Genomic DNA, 19,981 nt, shown 5'->3' on the forward strand with positions numbered 1-19,981 from the left:
CGCGCTGTGAGCCGCTGCTGCCGCCGCCGCCGCCGCCGCCGCCGCCGCCGCCGCCGCCGCTTGGTGCCCCCGCCGTTGCCGCCGCCTCCTTTCCGCCGGCGGGTGTGTGAAGGAGGAGCCGGAGCTGTGGCCGCCGCCGCCATGGGGGTGAGTGAGGCCGGGCTGACCTCCCTCTTCGGGGACCCCTCCCCCATTGTTCTCGGGGACCCCCCACGTGACCCCCGACCCCTCCGGCCGCACGTGACCCCTGCTTTCCCCCCGCTTCCGGTCATCCCCCAGGGCCCCCCCAGCGCCTCGAGCTCCTTGTGTTGTTCCCTCCCCCCTCCCCAGCACGCCCGGCCCCCCCATTCTCATGTGCGCCTGGAGCGCCCGGCCCGGGTCCGAGCCTGGCCTCGGACACTCGCGACGTGACCTTGGGCGAGTCACTGAACCCGCGGGGCCTCAGCTTCGCCCCGTACAGGGCCCGCGGGGAGAGGGGGGAAGGGCCCGTGGAGACCCTGGAGGGGCCTGGGTTCGAGGCCTTGGTTTCCCCGTCTGCGAAGGGAGGGGGGTTCCTGCGATTGTCTCCCCTTCCCTGCCTCAGTTTCCCCCAGGGGCCCGGGGCGCTCGTACATAAGTGGAAACTGAGGCAGGCCAGGGGGCCCTCCTCTCTGAATTGGAGCTACAGCCTCCTGCCGGCTCCCTCCAGGTGGGGGTCCCTGGGGTCCTCCACTGTGGGGAGCACCCCCCAGGCACCCTCACCCGCTCAGATCTACCAGCAGTCCTGCAGGGGGTGAGCCTCCCATCTGGCCTGGGTATGCGGGGGTGGGGGTGGGGGGTGGGGTGGGGGCTGACCCCGCCCCCCGGGGTTATGTGTCCTGACCCCTGAGTTCTGGAGGGACCTCAGCCTTGAGTACTCAGGGATCCTTTAAGGGCATAGATCTTTGCTCAGAACAGCCCTGGGTTTTGTGGGGAGTGTTGTCCCCGTTTTATAGTGGAGAAAACTGAGCCTCAGGTCACTTACCCCCGGCCAGGTAGCTAGTAAATCCAGAGTTGGGATTGGAACCCGGCCTCCCCTGACTGCAGTTCCCCAGAGGAATGCAGCTTTCTCAGAATCCCCCCCGCCAGCCTTGCCACGGCCTTGCTGTGCACGCTTGCTCCCTGAACCATCTCCCGGCTCCTCCCCTTTCCACACTCACCTCTGTGATCCCCACACGACTCTCCGGCTGCCCCTTGGGATGTCTTTCAGCCTCCCCAAGCCCTCGCCTCCCTGCTGCGCCCTCCCCATCCTCCCCATCTCCTGCTCCATCACATAGGTGGCCAGATCCTCCTCCATTACAGTGGCTGTTGGGGAAGGGGGTGGGGATGAGGGCCTGCTGGCCTTCCCCCTCCTGTTCTCAACAGAAACCCCTCTGAGGCACTTAAGGCTCTTTCTGCCTCGGCCCTGTCTCTTTCCAGTCTCCTTAGACTCTACTCCCCTCTTTAATCTGTGATCCAGCTGCACACAACCCCCAGTTTCCTGCCTCCAGGCTTTTGTCCTTCAGACTGTGTCTGAAATACTCTCCCTCCCTACCTTCACCTCTTGGATCAGCTCCGATCCCACTTTGGGCAGGAGGCCTTTCCTGGCCCTCCTGATGCTGGCACCATCCCCTCTGGGATTTGCTTCCAGCTACTTGCCAAGTGTCTTGTAGGTACGTCAGGACTTGTATGTGGCCCTCCTTGTAAGAATGAAAGCAACCTGGGGACAGGGACCATCTTTGCCTTGCTTTGTATCCCTAGTGCATAACCCATAGCAGGCACACAGTAGGTCTTCTTAGATGCTGGCACACTGACTAGGTCCACTTTGCTTTTCAGCATCAGTGTCTCAGTGACTCTGTGCTTGGTCTTGGAGGGTGATTCCCCTCCTTGGCACCTGGTGCTGGGGTGGATGGGCCTGGAGAAGGTCTCGACTGCCCTGCCTCAGCCTCTCAGTAGATGGCATCTTCATGGGAGATGCCATCTACACATCACTGAGTGCCTGGGTTTTGAGATGCGCCTTCAGCCTTAAGCCCTTTGGCTTGGCCTGGATGAGCTGGGCAGCGTTGGCAGGGAGGCAGTCTCTCCCCAGACTGCTCTCATGCCCTTTCGGCTAGACGGCTTGTCTTAGCACATATGTCCTCCAGACCTGGGTGCGTTTCAGGGCATGCTCTGCTTCTGTGGCACAGGCAGCCCTCCCTGGGCTGGCCACAGAGGGTGGATTTAGACGCTGCCCAGGCTGCCCCCAGGAACAGACCCATAAATCGTCCTTCCAAGGTGGAGTGGTTGGGGATGCCGGATGCCCTTACTACCTGGAATTGTTTATGTGCGTGTTTAGGGAGGCAATAAGGCAGGTGTGCAGGATGCTGTCTCCTGCCTCACAAGGGAACGAGTCAATTGTCTGTGTTGTTAGCGCCTCCCAGGTGCAGGTTCCATTCCAGGGTCCGAGGCCGGCTTTATCCTGTTGGTGTCTTGGTCTTGCTTGGGATGTATTTTATACCAAGTTAAAGTGAGAGACTGTGTTCTCAGGGACATTAAATCCTCACCCAGGGGAGAGCCTCCACATAGGGATGCAGGCCTGGCCTTGGACTTGGTGGACCCCTCCCCGTCCCTTGACCCCTTCTTCCACCCCATTCCCCACCCCCCCTTGTTCCTTCTCTTCCCCCTCCACTCCCTCCTCCCTTCTCACTATCAGACCTAGACAGCATTTTCAAAACCTGTCCCCCCCCCCTCTCCCAAGTACATGGACACTCAGGCACACCCCTGGTCAGACATGTCTGGAAACGGATCTTTCTAGTAAAAGCTTGGCATTGCTCAGCTGGGGGTTCTGTCCCTGCACATGCATATATGAAAGGGATTCTAGGGGTACCTCGGCTGGCAGGGATAGAGAGGACCGGAGGTGCCATCCAGGCGTAATGCCCTTCTTTTATAGAGGTCCGGAGGGGACCAATGGCTTGTTTGGGGTTGCAAGACTGGGCCTTGTGCCTCAGAACCCACTGCACTTCTCATTGCACACAGTAGGTAGTCAGGTATTTGTCAGAGGGTGTCCTGACGCTGCTCACAGGAAGAGGCCCCAGGAGTTTATAGCGTCTACACTATTGAATGCTTAGGTGCCTCTGTGGGTAGAGCTCTGGGTCTGGAGTCAGGAAGGCCTGAGTTCAAATCTAGCCTCAGACACTTACTAGCTTTGTGACACATCACCTCTTTCTGCTCCAGCTTCCTCAGTTGTGAGATGGGGGTAATCATAGCCCCTGCCTCCCAGAGTTGTGAGGATTGAATGAGTCTGCATCCTGAGGGCAGCCCCAGTGTGCCCAGGCATGACTTGCCCACATCTCCCTCCTCTCAGCTTTTCCCTGAGCAGAGAAGGCAGATATTCCTGACTTTGTCACAGAGATGTATGAGTGGTGTAGGCCAGGGATCTGCCCACTTTCCAGTGCCTTCTCCTCTGGCAGCTTCTCACAGTGTGGCCTGGGACCAAATGAACCCGAACCATTGGCCCAGGGCACTTTTCAGTGCAGGACCCTCCTTGTACTTTTGGTTGAGCTATCGCAAGTTTCATTCTCCAGAGAGAGGTCAGACTGTCTGCCCCAGGCTCAGGGGCAGTGTGGGGTAATGGGAGCAGCTCTGGATGCAGTCTGACCCCTGGTGTTGAGATTAGTTTGCTTCGTAATTGTGTGACTCTGGACTGGCCGTTTCCCCTCAGTACACCTCAGGTTCCTCCTCTGTAAAATGGAGAGAGTGTTAGTTGGCACCATCTGCCTCAGAGCCGGTATTGTAGTTGGCATTGAGAAAGATGAGTCGGTCTCCCTTCCAGGACACCTTCTGGCAGTGCCAGAGCTGGCGGAAAGGCCCCTCTTTCCTCCGGCCTTTCAGGGTGAGCTTGCCCATCCCAGAAGGAAAGTATAGCATCAGAATCAAACTGGCCTCGATGAAGAGATAAGTAGCATTTCCTGGCTACTTTAACCTGGGCAGAGGAGGGCAGGGGCTGATGGGTACTGAGCGGTCCCTAGGGAGGCGGCTGCCCCTGCTGCTTGGGTGGGCTCTTGGAAGTCACTTGCCCCTGCACCAAGGCTTGTGGCAGATTGTGGCTGCCTTTTCCCAGCACTGGGTGGGCCTGGTGCCTCCTAGGCTCTGCCCACAGGAGCGGGGACAGTGACAGCTCAGGGCCAGGGAGGGATAGGTAAAAACAATGCCAAAAGAACCCCCTCCCCCAGGCCTGGCTTCAGTTCCCTAAATGCCAGGGAAACCTTTGAACAGTTGGTAAGCTAGGTGCTGGTGCATCCCCAGACTATTGGCTGCTGGAGGGCAAGAGCAGTCTCCCTACTGCCACAGGGCCTGCATGAGGTTGGTCTTCAGGAAACTTGTTATCATCCAGTGTTCTTACTGTCTCCAGATAGGATTTGAAATGGCCCACATGTTAAGAGAATCCAGGTGGTAGGAGCTGAGCCCTAAGTGGTGACTGAGTTAGTGCTCTGAGCTGACTGAGCTTAGAGCAGCCATGGTCCAGGCAGGGAGTGTCAGTGGTCATTGGACAGCAGACAAAGTGGGCTCCTGAGCACTGGTGGAAGGTTTCAGGGCTAGGATTCCCCAGAGGGTGGCAAAAAGCAGAGCTGCCCTTAAGAGCTGTGGTGACTTGGGATGAGCCTTGGTTTTCTCATCTATAAAGTGGGCACAGCAATCGTATCAGCTAACTCACAGAGTGCTGTGAGGGCCAAGAGCTTTGTCCAGCAGAGCTTGGGGAGCAAAGCTGGACTCCAGCTCCAAATCCCAAATGAAGGACCCGCCACCCCCTCCTACAAAGGAATGCCCGTTCCATATGCATGATGATGGACATTCAGGCGCTGGAGACATGGGGATTAAAGATGAGAATAAGGGTCCAGAGAAGCAAGCAAGCTCAGAGGACAAGAGGGAAAATGGTCTGCTCAAGAACACTAAAATTCCTCCAAAAAAGCTGCAGGGTAATTGATCACCATGTCAGTCTTCAGCTTTTGCAGGGGTCACATTCCTAGAAAACTGTGAATGTTGGTATATTGAACCTGCAGGGAACAGGTTCCTGTGACCAGCAAGCATCAAGCTCTCTGGATGTTGCTGAGAACACACGTTTGTGCACACTCATTCTGATGACATGCATTTCCTAGCACAGTGACCATGAAATAACCCATTGAAGGCCATGCACAGATGGAGAACTCACAGAACCTTCTTTCTCGCTAGCACTTTTCTGCTTGTGCCTTTAGCACCAAAGTCTGGCTGGCCTACAACTGCTGCAGTCAGCCCCCTGGGCATCTTTCTGACACCATGGTTTTCTCACCTAGCCTTGTCCCTGCCTTTGTGGCTTGGACTTCGAGCCCAGAGGCCTTGCACTACACTTGGGGGGCGTGGTTGCCACCCAAAACCTGAGTTGTGAAGACCAAGTGACAAGTAAGTGAACCAGACCAGCGAAGGGCCTAGCGAGACACCCCACGCCACAGACCAGTGCACCTTGTCACACTGCTGACTTTTTTCTCTGCTAAGCTCAGCTGTGAGCGTACACAGTTGCCATCACTAAAGCGAAAATGAAGTTACTAACAAAATCACATGAATGCTTGAAGTTGAGAAAGTTCTGCGTGTGAATGTTGAGGATTGGCATTCACACACTCTTGACAACATGGGAGATAAAGAGTTTTTCCCTCTTGTTCAGTGAGCTCACTCACTCGCTCACTTCTTATCATGTGTGAGCCTTCCTTATAGGAGGACTGATGGGCCCCTCATTAGGGATTTAGCAGCAGAGCTCAACTTTGCCCCTGAGCTCCCCTAGACGGAGCTCTTGACCCTCTCTAACCATGTAAGAAAGGACATCCAAGCACCTGAGTGCTTTGAGTCCATGACCCTCCAAGAGAGCCCCTTGGGCTTCTGGCAAAGCTTGGGTGGGATCCCTGAGCAGGGCTTTCTTCTCTCATTTTTGCAGAGAAAGTCGAGTAAAGCAAAGGAGAAGAAACAGAAGAGGTTGGAGGAGCGGGCTGCCATGGATGCCGTCTGTGCTAAAGTGGAAGCCGCCAACAAGGTAAGCCTAGCTCCTTCCACCCATCTCCTCCTGGGCTCCAGCCTGAAGCCCTTAGGGCAGGCTCTGGGTTGGCATCCCCAGCATCAATAGCCTTTCTTGGCCACCATCCAGGAGGATGGCATGGCCACCCAGGCTCAATTGGGTTGGACTCTATTTGTTGCCCTGGTCTTTAGAGCTGCCTGGAGTCTGGCAGTGCTTTGTTTTGGGGGGAGTCAGGGTGGTGAAGTCAGTCATGACTATCATTTAATCACTGCTCACCGAGCACAAGCCCAGCATGTGGCTCTGAGCTGAAAACCTCAGTGTGGGACCAGCATGTTGACTGGCCATCCCAGGAGCTCCCAGCCTGTCACTGATAGCAGCAGTGTGGATTAAGTGCGTACTGTATGCAGAGCACTGGGCTAAAGCCTGGAGAAAGCCTGGGTCCCTGTTGTTCTGGGGTTTGCCAGTAGCACAGAAGGTACACACAAACTGCGAAGCTCCTAATGAGGATGTGGAGGTTAGAGGACAGGGTATGCCAGGCCTGGGCAGCTGCTTGGTCGTGTGCCTGGAGAAGAGAACAGTGTGTCTGGGCAGGCTTGTCCATGCTACTGGAGAGGCAAGAGAAGAGGATTTGAGGCTGGAGGGTTCAGGAGTCAGGACCATCTGGGGCCCAACCTTCCTGACTCATGCCAGATGCTTCCCCTTTAGCCAAGAGCCTCAATGGCTCCCTTCAACTCCTGGTCACATTATTTGGGCAGAGCCATGTGGCGGTGGCCTGGGAACATGGGCCACCTGGACAAAGACTGTGTTTTATAGTGCAGAGAAAGGAGCCACATTCTGTCTGTCTCTGCTGGAGAAGATGTCTCCAAAGCACCTATGGTTGTTGCCCTTGTTCAGCAGGAGAGCCAAGTGGTCACCTTCAGGACAAGGTTACAGACCAGGCTGTGGCTAGGGGTTGGGACACAGAGAGTCTATCAATCGTGATCTCCCAAGGTCAGACTCCCGAAGCCTCCTGGCCGCATTGAGATGGTGTCAAGCGCTGTGCCCATCTTAGCACTAAGGCTTCCACTCCCTTTTTTCTCTTTAGCTTGAAGATCCTTTAGAGGCCTTTCCAGTGTTCAAGAAGTACGACCGGAATGGGTGAGTCCTAGGGCCTTTGTTCACCTCCACCTCCTGGGGATCTTTAGAAGCTTGCCTCCTCCTGGGGCCTCTGTTGGCATCAGGAGCTGCTCACTCACTTCCTTTGGGAAGGAGCAAGTGTTTGTTGAGTATCCACTGAGTGCCAGGCTGAAAACTGGGAGTCAGGGCACTTTGACTTGGAAAGAGGCTCCTGATTCTTTAGAGACTGACCTGGCCTCCATTTTCCCCTTTTAGGTGATAGAATTCCCTGCCTTGTCCTGCCCTGAACTTGCTTGGGAAACCTGGAGTTCAGTGCTTTCCCTTTCTTTCTCCCCCACCACATAATGTGGGCTGGGCTAAGGGGCAGCCTAGTCCTTCCTGGGCTACTCTTTGGGATCTGGTCAGACATGGGTTACAGGTTAGTCAAGCCCACCAGTGGGCTGCATGCCCAGTGCTCCCCAAAGGCAGCCTCTCCAGGCAGATCTGGTACATATATAGCTCTTGCTCTCACCTCGGCCTGTCTGAATTGTCCACCACAACAAAGGCCTAGATCTGTCTGTCACCCTCATGGCCTCAGGTCAGATATTTCCTGGCTTCCAGTCTCTCTCCTATTTAACCTCTGGAAAGTCTCCTCGTAGTTTCTGAATCACAATAGCCACAGGCCCTTTGGAAGCCATTATCCCAACACACCCTGAGCCTGAGCGCCCAGAGACATGTCAGGAGCCTCTGTGTTCGTAACACAACGGGCCAGACTGGCAGAACTCTGGGTGATAGAGCCAGCACTGGACATGTCAGAAGAGGTGGCAGATGGGCCCATTTGCAGGATCTGTGACTCATCTGACAAGAGTAGAGTGTGTTCCCATCCACTTCTCCTCACTCTGGGTGGTGTCTGCCCATCTCCCACCCCTAGAGTAGCCACCCAACATTCTGGGAGCCCCAAAGATTTCTGGTATATCCCGTTGAAAAGAGATTCAAAATGTCTGATGGGGAAATGGTGCAAGGGGACGACTTCAGAGAAACCTGGGAAGACCTGTACATTCTCATGCTGAGGGAAGTGAGCAGAACCAGGACAGCTTATACAATAACAGCAGCAGTGGCGAGGAGGGAAGGGAAGGGGCTCAGTATTTACTTAGTACCTACTGTGCACCAGGCACCGGGCTGAGTGCTTCACAATTCTTCAGGCTTCACAACAACCCTGGAAGGTAGGTGCTATTATCTCCATTTTACAAATAAAGAAATTGAGGTAAATAAAGGTTCAGTGACTGGCCCAGGGTCACGTAGCCTGTGAGCATCTGAGGCTAGATTTGAACTCAGGTCTTCCTGAGGCCAGGCCCAGCACTCTGTGTACTACACTACCCATCAAACAAATGTGGAAGACTTAAATCTGACTATGTGAGGACCACACGTGACTGCCGAGGACCCTGGCAGAGGGACAAGCAGAAAAAAGCGTCTCGTTTTTGGAAGTAGCCATCCTCAGTCTTCCACAACATTTACTTAGTGCCTGCTGTATGCCAGGCCCTGAGCTAAGGCTGAGGATTCAAAGAAAGGCAGAGAAAGTTCCTGCCGTCAAGGAGCTACATGTTAAAGGGACAGCAAGAAGATTTAGGAGAAGCCCTTCCTGTAGGAGTGGGCTTTTATTTAGAACTTCAAGGAAGCCAAAGAGGTCTGCAGTGGGAGTGGAGGAAGGGCAACATTTCAGGCCTAGGAACAACCACAGAGAAAGCCTGGACCCCCCAAGAGGCTGGTGTCACTGGACCAAAGAACGCTCTGGTGTTGGAAGACTGGAAAGGTCTAGGGGGCAGGTGATGAAAAACTTTGAATGCCAAACAAATTTGATCCTGGGGCCATAGGGAGCCACCAGAGGTTATTGAATAAGGTCAGGACTGATACAAAAAGGCTGAATTGAGGATGGACTAGGGGAGACACTGGAATTAGGCAGATCCCCCAGTAGATGAGGTGATGAGGGTCTGTGCTGGGGGTGGGGGTGTCAAGAGAGAAGGGGGCATCTTGAGACGTTGGGGAGATAAAATCAGCAGACCTTGGTGCTATGATGCATATGATGGGGGGAGAGAGGTAGGTGTCCAGGCTGGCTCCTGGATTGTGAGCCTGAGAGGCTGGGAGGGGGGCAGTGCGTGTGTGTGTGCGTCTGTCTCCCTCCTTGTTGAGGGGCTGCTTTAAGGACAAAACGATTCCTCCCGTTAGGATGTGGGGGTTACTTGACTCCACGTATCTGATGGAAGGATTCTGGTTTTCTTTTTCCTGAGGGTGGGGCTGGGGTGGAGGGAAGGAGAGAAAATTGATTTTTGTTCACTGGAAAACAACTTTTAAAAGCCTCACTCTGTAATAGGTCTAGATCAAAGAGGGAGATGCTAATCAAAGAATTCGAAGCTTCTTTTTAACAACCCCCAGGTTCTTAGAGGGGGTGCCATAAGGGCTACGCTGGTACAGCGGCCGTGGCCCTCAGTGCTTTGTGGCATGGTCTGGAGCCTGAAATTTGCTGTCCTTCGTGTGGGCACTTAGCCTCAGTTTCTCCATTGGTTTGGGGTAGGTATGACTAGAGAAGGAGCTGGCCTGGTCCCAGAGTCAGTGACAGAGAGGCCGCCCCAGGGCAATTCTGAGCATCCCAGAGTCTCTAAGGAGCCAGACCCCGTTGGGTGGAGAATTGGTGGAAGGCCATGGCCAGGTTGAGCAGGGTGAGGTGGCCTGCAGGGCTGGTGATCTCCTTGCACCCAAGGAAGACAGAGCTTGGAACTAGACAGTGCCTTTAGCAGTCTTTGACTTCCTGGCAGGATTGACCTGAGAGGGCCCAAATCTAGTGAACAGAGAAGGCGAAGGGTGTGAAGTTGCTGAAGCTTGGCCATGGGTGCTGGGAATCTCCTGAGGGCATGTTCCAGGCTCTGGCGGACGTAATTACAGATACTTCTTGAAAAGATGCAGGCATCCTTTAAAGAAGGGAGAAGACAAATCACAGGAAGATGAAATTCTGGCCGGGGGAGGGAATGGGTAGACACCCAGGATGTGCTTTGTGGGAGATGACTGGGCATTGTGGAGAGAGGGCAGCAGCGTGGGCTTGTCTCTGGCTTCACTCCTAGCAGGGTAACCTGAAAAACTGGGAATACTGATGCTTTTACTACTTCCCTGTCAGAGTACTGAGGAAAGTGTTGTGTAAGTGTTGGGGTTTGATAGAGCCATGGGAGCAAAGGTCAAAGGGAGAGAGGAAATGGGAGTTGGAGTCAGGTCTCAGCCAAAGTGTGCTGATTGGCTTTGAATTGTGGCTGAAACTGAAGAATGGCCTTGAAGGCCTGAGATAGATGATCCCCACCACCACAGCTCAGTCCACAGGTCTCCACTGTGTCTCTTTCCCTGCAGATTAAACGTCTCCATTGAGTGTAAGCGAGTGTCGGGGCTGGAACAGGCTACAGTGGACTGGGCCTTTGACCTCACCAAAACCAACATGCAGACCCTGTAAGTGCCTCCTGAAGGACTGGCTGGCTTCTCCTGCTGCCTCCCTCAGCTTCTCACGCCCTCATCTTCCTCCTGTTTGCCAGGTATGAACAAAGTGAATGGGGCTGGAAGGATCGAGAGAAGAGGGAGGAGATGACCGATGACCGGGCCTGGTACCTCATTGCTTGGGAAGAGAGCGCTGTGCCAGTCGCCTTTTCCCACTTCCGCTTTGATGTGGAGTGTGGGGATGAAGTCCTATACTGGTATGAGCCCCAGCCTACGGGTGGGGGTGGGGACCTCCTTGCCCTAGGCATTCAGCACATTGATTGGGACTGGCATTTCTAGAGTGCTTTAAAGGTGTTCACTATCTTGGTTTATCCTCATAACAGACCTGCCCAGGGTCACACTGTAGGAAAGTATCTGTCGGTTCTTTCTGGCTTGAGTTCTGGGGCTCCGCCCATTAGGCAGCCTGGAAGTGTCCATTGGGCTCTGTGGCCAACCCCAGCAGCTCATGTAGGGGGTTAGCCTAGATGTGAGTGTGTTTCCTTGTCCTCTTAAATCCCCTACTCCCTCCCGTCTCTGTAGCCATCTCTTCTTCCTTTCCTCCTTCCCATCCCTACTTCCCCGTGTACATGGATGGATCTGGTCCTGCTGCCTCCTTCAAAGTGCCCGTTGGAGGCATTCTTCCTCATGTGGTTCCTCAGGCTCACCCTCCCTTCCTCTTCCTCCAGCTATGAGGTGCAGTTGGAGAGCAAAGTGCGGAGGAAAGGTCTGGGGAAGTTTCTGATCCAAATCCTGCAGCTTGTGGCCAACAGGTAAGGAGCAGTGGGGGGCGGCCCTCTTGCCTAGATGCCGTGTCCACAAAGGGCAAACCCTGTGAAGGCTTGAACATCCTTTATGGAATTAAACTCCCAGGAAGATGAGCCTTCTGGGTTTTTTATGTGTTGAAGTATTTTGTTCTGACACAATCCTCTAGACACCCCCACCCTCCAACAAAGAGCGTTCATGTCCTTGCACTCACACTGGGAGTGGACCACCCTGCTTGCTTTGGGGTATGGAGCCCAGAAACATGCTCTTCTTCTTTCCCTCAGCACCCAGATGAAGAAAGTCATGCTAACAGTGTTCAAACACAACCATGGAGCATACCAGTTTTTCAGAGAAGCATTGCAGTAAGTCCTCGGGCCCTGGATCTTTCTTTCCCCTTTTCTGACCTCCTGCCCTTCCTCCCTGCCAGCCTGGGCTGGTCTGAGGCAGGGAGCTCTGCCCCTTACTTCTGCAGAATAGGAGATGAGCAGGGAGCGGTGACTTCTCATCACATTAGTGTTCAATCTGGGCTTAGTGACCACCTGCTGTCAGATGATGTGGGGGCCCAGGGAGCTCAGGGCACTTTCTCCTTCATTTGTCACTCCTGTTTCAGTGCCCAGCACTCCTGGCTGGGTACCAAGGTGCTCAGTTCCCTCTGACTCGGGCTCATTGAGCCTCGAGGCGGGAATCCTATGGGGCTTTGGGGCCCAGCACATCCTGCCATGCCCCACTTTCCTCTTCTGTGAGTGAAGGTTGTGGTAAGGATCCCACAAGTTCACACATGGGGCGCTTTGCCAGCCACGAGGGGCTTGTGTGACTCACCGAAGGGACCCCCTGCCCTACAGGTTTGAGATTGATGACACCTCTCCCAGCATGTCTGGCTGCTGTGGTGATGACTGTGCCTATGAGATCCTGAGCCGGAGGACGAAGTTTGGGGACAGCCAGCACGCTCACTCGGGTGGGCACTGTGGCAGCTGCTGCCACTGAGGCTGCACCAGACCTCAGAGTCACCTCTCCCCGTAACCTGCTCCCTTCCCCTGTTTCCCATCACTCCACACATTCTCAGCTGCCTCTCACCTTTCAGGGCCCCCAGGGTGGTAGTCTCCTCAGCTCTGGAGGCTGCCAGAGGTACTGCCCCTCCCCCAGCTCTCATCTGTCCTCTTCACAGCCTGGGTGAGCTGGGCAGAGCCATCCCACTTCTCGGGGTGGCCCGGCGGGGCTGTTGGCGAGCCTGTGCTGCAAGATGGACTTGTTCTGAAGCCTCATCTTTGGAAGGAGCTCTCTTCTCTTTCTCTACTTAGCCAGAACCCTTCCCCGCCCACAGCAAGACCCTATTGTTTGTAGAACAGCAGCTACATACTGCTGGGCTCCTCCACAGAGGAAGAAAGGAGAAGTGGGGTGCCTGTGCAACCCTGAGGGGAGTCTGGTCGAGAGGGAATGTTGGCATTGGGTTTGTAGGCCCCTCCCAGAAGGAAGACATTTTGTGAGCAGAGAAGTGAACTGGGAATGGTGAGCCCTTCTGTAAGATGTATATTTGCAGAAGTGAAGAGTAAAATTGACCCCCGGGGTCCATGGGACACCTATGGGAACCACTCAGAGGGTCAGTGCTGACCCTTCTTTTTCCATCGGGCCCTTTGAGTGCCTGGGCCCAAGCTGAGAGACCTGGGCAGAGCTTCGGGTCACAGGTTTGAGGCCCGTGACAGTCAGTGATGCCAGCTTGACCTCTGCTCTACTTCTTCCCCAAATGCTGCTGCCCCTCCTGGGGAAACAATGTCAGGGAGTCCCCAGGCTTCCCCTAGAAAGAGGCCTAGTTTCTGTCTGCATATTCAATGCCATTTCTTCTGTACTTTGGTGCTGGTTCTTCTCTTTCCCTGCCCAGCAGCAGCAGGCCCTGCTTCTCCTCCTCTGGGGCCTCCATGAGGCAACAGTGCTACTGACCCTGTCCAGATTCCACCAGCTGTCTGTGGACCAGAGAGAGGGCAGCTCTTTCTTTCAGGGATGTACTCTGACCTGCTCCCATTCAGCCAGAACTTCTCAATCTCTCTGGCAGAATCAACTCTGTTCTTACTAGGATTCTGAGATAGGGAGGAGACAGCCCCTGCCAAGGGGTTAGGAGATGGGGCTTTTCAGCTGCTGAACTCCCTTCCTCATCTATCCCATCTGAGACAGGAGCTACCAGCCCATATCTCCCCTGGCATGACTCCTTTGAAGCCCCTGGGTAGGGAAGCCTCTTTAAAGTTTTAACCTCTGTGAAGGTTCTTATAGAAGGTCTGTCCTTAGACCTGACCTCAAATTCTCCTCACACCTGCATTGCCCCAACTCAGGAGGCGGCTGTGCCTGCCTGTTCTAGGAATCTCCCCTGCAAGCCCCTTCCCTCTCCCCCTTCAGCTCTGTGTGGGAGCAATCCTACAAAACACCAGCCTGTGAGCTGCTGGAGACCAGGGACCCTGGGCACTAGGCCAACACTCCCCTCTTCAGCTCACACCCTGCTTTCCCTTGGAAAGGGCCAGGGTTTGTTGTTTGTTTGTTTTTAAGACGCCTTGCAGCTTTTACACTGGATTAAATCCCCACTCCTCCACCCCTAGTGTCTCTCAGAGAAGCTCCTGCCACAGGGTGGATTTTCTAGGTCATTGAAAGGGTCTTATTTGAACTCGCTCATGCTAGGAGCAGTGAAGTACCTTTTAAGAAGAGTTTCCCTTCTCTCCAGGGATATGAACCAAAATATTTTGGGACTCAGATATGGATTTCTGACTTGATACCCCCAGAATTCCAAAAGAATCCCCAACAAAAATTCCAAGTAACTTGAGTTCGTGTGTCTCTTTTTTACTGACTTCTTGACCTCTTCCGAGTAATCAGACCCCAATTACCAAACTCATTGGCAGGGGGTGGCATTGAGGTTGCCCCCATCTTTATCCCAGCTCTCTTCTATTGACTCAACTGATGGGCAGCATCGAAGGACTAGCAAATCATTCCTTGGTTTGATTTTCCTGGTGTGAGATCCCCTTGGCCCCTCACGGCAAAGTCTCACTTCAACTTCAGCTAAGTCTAATTTTTGAGAAATGTGGCTCTCTGTTTTGTCTGGGGCCCACTGAAGTATTTTTGTTAGAGGTGTCTTCTTTTTAAGTTGTATCCATCCTTCGCCCATGCTGGGTCACTTCTGTTGGCGTGTCTGTGTGCATGTGTGTGTGGGAGTGTGTATGTGTCCAGGTGAGTGTGATTCTTTTTAACCCTTTCTGTTTTTTTAGAGGGAAATTTGAAAACAGACCCCTACTCTTGATATATCTATCTATCTATCTATCTATATATATATATATATATATATATTTTTTCCTTAGTAAATTCTTTTCTCACTGGAATCAAAGGGAAAAAAGCAAACCTTTTGCATTGGTTTTATTTGTATGTGACAAATAAAAGACACTTTGTTCAGTTGCTGGTATGACTTTCTGGCAGAATGGGATAAGAGTAGGTGCAGGTGGTGTCTGTTTGAGGGTGGGCTTCAGAAAGATATTGGTCAGTGTGGTTCACTGAGCAGCAGGTGGCGCATGAGGAAGCACTTCAGTCATGGAGTCTTTCTCAGTTCTGATATTCTCTGTGCCAAGGGCACTTCTAGCTCTAATATTTTCTGTTCTTAGACCGAATCAAGATGGCAAAGGGAAAGGTCAGAACTGTCAAACTTTCCTCCAAACCTCACCTACCAAGTGACCACAGGAAACACCAGATTTCTGAGCTAAAAAGTAATAGTCATTTTTTCAGCCCAGGGCACCTTAGGAAAATAGGAAAAAAAAGGTCTGTGGCCATTGGGGTAAGGGCTGGCCAGGAGAGGGGGAAGCAGAAGGTGGCAGGAGCAGCACTGACTCCTAGGGACAGTAAGGGGACTGAATATCTGGTCAGAAAGATCCCAGGGGATCCCAGTACTAGCACTGGGAGCAAGTGGGCTTTAAAAAGAAAATGTTCAGTCATATCCAACTTCTTGTGACCCCATTTGGAATTTTCTTCGCAAAGATACCAAAGTGGTTTGCCATTTCCTTCTCGTGCTCATTCTACAGATGAGGAGACTGAGGAAACAGAGTTAAATGACTTGCCCAGGGTCACACAGCTAATAAGTGTCTGGGGCTGGATTTGAACTCAGGTCTTCCGGACTCCAGGTCTGGTGTTCCATCCAATGTGTCACCTAGCTGCTGAAAGAGATGAGCAAACAATAAAAAAAGAACCTGATCTTAAATATCTACTATGGTGAGAGGAAAGGGCAAGACCAACTCAGAAGACAACCACATAAAAACATCGTAAAGACTCAAAGAAAAATGAAAATTGGACACAAGCCCAAAGACCTCTTCCTAGAAGAGCTAAAGAGAAATAAAGATGTGTGTGGGTGTGTACATTTCAAAAATCAGTAGAGGAAAAATCTAGAAAAGAAATGAGAGTTATGCAAGCAAATTTTGAAAAGAATATTAACAGCTTGGTAAAAGAGATGCAAAAAAAAAAAGTACTGAAGAAAATAACTCCTTAAAAATCATAACTGGCCAAGTGGAAGCTAATGACTCCATGAGACATCAAGAAATAGCAAAACAAAAAAGACTAAAGGAAAAAAAGGGAAGAAAATGTGAAATGTAGGAAATAATAAATACTCTGGAACTTACAATCAGAATGATAAGATTTAGCAGCTTCTACAATAAAAGGCTGAAGGGCATGGATCTTGATTCTGAAGAGCAACCAAGAACAATTTGCCCAGCAAAGCTGAGTGTGATCCTGCTTGGGAGGAAAAAAAGGATAACTTTCAGTTATTCATGAGGAGATGACCAGGACTGAATGGAATATTTGACCTACAAGAATCAGAAGATACATAATGTAAAGATAAAGGACCAGTTATAAGGGATTTAATAAGATCAAACTGTTTACTTTTTATATGGGAAAGTGTTCATTCTTAAGAATGTTATCATTACTTGGATGGTTTGAAAGAACAGAGAAGACTTGGGGTTGAGTTGACTATGGTGGGATGATCCTAAAAAATAAAGTTGGGTAGGGAGAGATAAAATGGAGCAATTATATAGTACAAATGAGGCACGAACGGAAGAACTGTTACAGTGGAGAGCAGAAGGAGGTAGAGAGTTGGTAGTGCTAGAACCTTATTCACATCAGAAAGGGGTTAAAGAGGGAATAATATATGTCTAGAAAGGCACAAAAGTCTACTTACAGAGAAATAGGATGGTGAGGGGATAGGACAAGGGAGGGATTCTTAGGGTGTGGATTAGGGAGGCAGTGGTCAGAAGTAAATTGGATGTCTAAAGGATAGGATAAAAAAAGGAAAAGGATAAACAGGAAAATTAAGATGGAGGAAAATACACAACCAGTAATCATAACATTGTGAATAGCATTAACTCACCCGCAACGGAAATGAATAGCAAAATAAATTAAAAACCAGAATCCAACTATATTGTTTATTAAAAAAAACATACTAAAATGAGAGATACACATAGAGTAAGAATAAAGGACTGTAGTAGAGTTTATTATGCTTCAGCTGATTTTTTAAAAAAAGCTAGGTAGCGATCATGATCTCAGACAAAGTTAAAGGTCAAATAGACAAAAGAAATGGGGAAACTATGTTATGATAAAGGAGTACTATAGATAACAATAGTACTAGCAATACTAAACCCATGTGCACCAAATGGCATAGCATCATTTTTAAAAGGAAAAGCTAAATTGATTACAGGTGGGAATAGGTGGCAAAACTATAATAGTGGGAGACTTCAACCTTCCCCTCTCAGAACTAGATAAATCTAACCAAAAGATAAACAAGTCAAGGAGATTAACAGAATCTTAGATGTGATAGATATCTGGAGAGAATTGAGGAGGAATAGAAAGGAATACACTTTTTTCTCAGCAGTACATATCTTTACAAAAATTTACTATATATTTGGGCATAAGAACTTTATAGTTAAGTGCAGAAAAGTAGAAATATTCAAAGCATCCTTTTCAGATCATAATGCAATAAAATTATTTTTAGTAAGGGACTATGAGAACACAGATTAATATAACCTAATCTTAAAGAATGAGTGGATCAAAGAACAAATCATAGAAACACATAATTTTATTAAAGAGAATGATAATAATGAGACAACATACCAAAATTGTGGGACCTATGAAGGAAGATGATATCCACCTCCAGAGAAATAATTGATAAATAGAAATATGCGTAGTATGGTGTTTTATACATATACACACATCTATTACACGTGCATACGCACACGCATACATATTATTGTGTATTCTGTGTCAAATGGTGGCCTTCTCTAGTGCAGGATGGGGAGGAAGACAGTTTGGAACTTAAAATGTAACCAAAAGAACTTTCAGAAAGCAGAGCTGAAAAGAAAATTTGACATTCAAATACAAGACTTAAGAGAAGTATAAAAGGTTAAATATGAGGGAGAAATCATGAAGGACTTAACTGTTTACATTTCCATATGAGAAAGTATTGGTTCTTGTTCATTCATTTTGGTCATGTCTAACTCTTTGTGACTCCATTTGGGGTTTTCTTGGCAAAGATACTGGAGTGGTTTGTCATTTTCTTCTCCAGATTATTTTACTGATGAGGTAGTGAGGTAAATCATGACTTGTCCGAGGTCACATGTAATGAATGTATGAGATCAGATTTGAACTCAGGAAGATTGCCTGCACTCTATCCATTGTGCCACCTAGCTGCCTGAGGGAAGATGATGTAGTATCCCTAAAAACATTATCATCATTATGGAAACTAGGAGTATATTTGGAATGTGGGCTGTGAATCTATTATGTAGGGATGATCTCAAAAGAATGGGAGAGTGAAAAAGAGGGATGCGCTGGGAGAAGGGAGACAGGAGAGGAAGAATGGGGAAACTTCTCTCACATAAAAGGGCCACCCAAAGAAGAGTTTATGCAGTGGTGTGTGGGTTAGTGGGCAATACTTGAACCTCATCTGAACTGATTCAAAGAGGGAAGCGTACACATGCATATGCACACATGTGCACACACACATACACACATACATACACATAGTCTAGAAATTCATCTTACTCAACAGGGAAGTATAAAGGAAGGGGCTAAAAGAAAGGGGGCAGGTTGATAACTGGTAGAGTAGATTAAGGGAGGCAGTGGTCAAAAGCAAAACAATTTTGAGAAAGGTACAAGAAGGTTAAACAGAAGACAACAGGATGGAGGATAACAGAGTTAGCAATCATAGCTTTGAATGGAATGAACTCACCCACAAAACAGAAAAAGCAGAATGGATTAGAAACCAGAATCCAACAATACGTTGTTAACAAAAGGTGCTCTTGAAACAGAAAGACACAATTAAAATAAGGGACTGGAGCAAAATCTGTTCTGCTTCAGCTCAAGTGAAAAAGGCAAGAGTGGCAATTGTGTTCTCAGACAAAACAAAAACAAAAAATAGACCCAATTAAAAGAGAGATGTAGGAAAACTGCATCTTGCTAAAAGATACCATAGACAATACCAATACTGAACATAGATGCACTAAATAGCACAGCATTCAAGTTTTTTTTTTGACTTTTTTTAAATTTTATTTTATTATTATTATTTTTTAATGTTTTACAATCACTGCCATGAAATTAAGTTTTATCCCCCCCCCACACCTACCCCCCACTACCCCCCTCCCTCTCCAAGACCACATACAATTCTGTATAGGTTCTACATATACTTTCCTATTGAGTACATTTTCACTATAGTCATGCTATGTAGTCCAACTAAAATAAATGGAAGAAATCATATAACAAATCAAAACATGATACACAAAACCACACACACACACATACACAAACATGATCTGCTACATTCTGTGAATGACTTCCGTATTTCTCTGAGTGTGGAAGGCATTTTGCCTTAGAAAACCACCATTGGGATTTTTTTTTAAATAAGTTCTTGCATTATTACGAAATTCCAAGCCTACCAGAAAAAACTCTCGCACACTGTGGTTGTTGCTGTGCACAAAGTTCTCCTGGTTCTGCTCCTTTTGCTCAGCATCAGGTCATATAAGTCCTTCCAGGCCTCTCTGAAGTCTTCTTGTTCCTCATTTCTTATGGCACAATAGTACTCCATTACATTCATATACCATAATTTATTCAGCCATTCCCCAATTGATGGGCATCCCCTTGGCTTCCAGTTTTTGGCAACTACAAAGAGTGCTGCTATAAATATTTTTGTACATGTGGGACCATTTCCCATTTTTATGATAGCATTCAAGTTTTTGAAGGTTTTTGAAGGAAAAGTTAAATTATTTACCGGAGAAAATTGTATAACTATACTCATAGGGAACTTCAATTTACTCTCTCTAAGACCTAGATTAATCTAACCATAAACAAGAAAGAAATTAAGGAGAGGAATAGAATCTTAGAAAAAATAAATATATGGAGATTATTCAACAAAAATAGAAAGGAATATACCTAATTTATCAGCTGCACATGGCACCTTCATAAAAATTGGCCATGGGCATAAAAACCTCACAAATGCAAAAAAGCAGAAATATTAAACATACTATTTTTGGACCATAATGCAGTAAAATTATATTCAATTAAGGGCCTTTGAAGCATATATTAAAAATCAATTAGAAACGA

The 19,981-nt window shown here is 49.5% G+C and overlaps 1 protein-coding gene across 3 annotated transcripts in view; it reads left to right on the top strand.

Annotated features, from left to right (window-relative positions):
- The window catches only part of NAA40 (N-alpha-acetyltransferase 40, NatD catalytic subunit), a 26,945-nt gene continuing 6,964 nt past the window's right edge, over positions 1-19,981 (top strand). Inside the window, exons 1-8 of one of the 3 annotated variants that reach the window (XM_072638935.1) lie at positions 1-147; positions 5,939-6,034; positions 7,101-7,153; positions 10,502-10,597; positions 10,681-10,839; positions 11,308-11,391; positions 11,668-11,745; positions 15,427-15,773. In XM_072638935.1, the coding sequence (XP_072495036.1) occupies positions 142-147; positions 5,939-6,034; positions 7,101-7,153; positions 10,502-10,597; positions 10,681-10,839; positions 11,308-11,391; positions 11,668-11,745; positions 15,427-15,430 (576 nt within the window). In that variant the 5' untranslated portion in view covers positions 1-141 and the 3' untranslated portion in view covers positions 15,431-15,773. Of the gene's footprint in view, positions 148-5,938; positions 6,035-7,100; positions 7,154-10,501; positions 10,598-10,680; positions 10,840-11,307; positions 11,392-11,667; positions 11,746-12,225; positions 14,807-15,426; positions 15,774-19,981 lie in introns of those variants that run through there. The other 2 variants (XM_072638933.1, XM_072638934.1) reach the window with 2 other exon arrangements.

Source organism: Notamacropus eugenii, chromosome 2 (assembly GCF_028372415.1).
Source record: "Notamacropus eugenii isolate mMacEug1 chromosome 2, mMacEug1.pri_v2, whole genome shotgun sequence".
NCBI lineage: Eukaryota > Metazoa > Chordata > Mammalia > Diprotodontia > Macropodidae > Notamacropus > Notamacropus eugenii.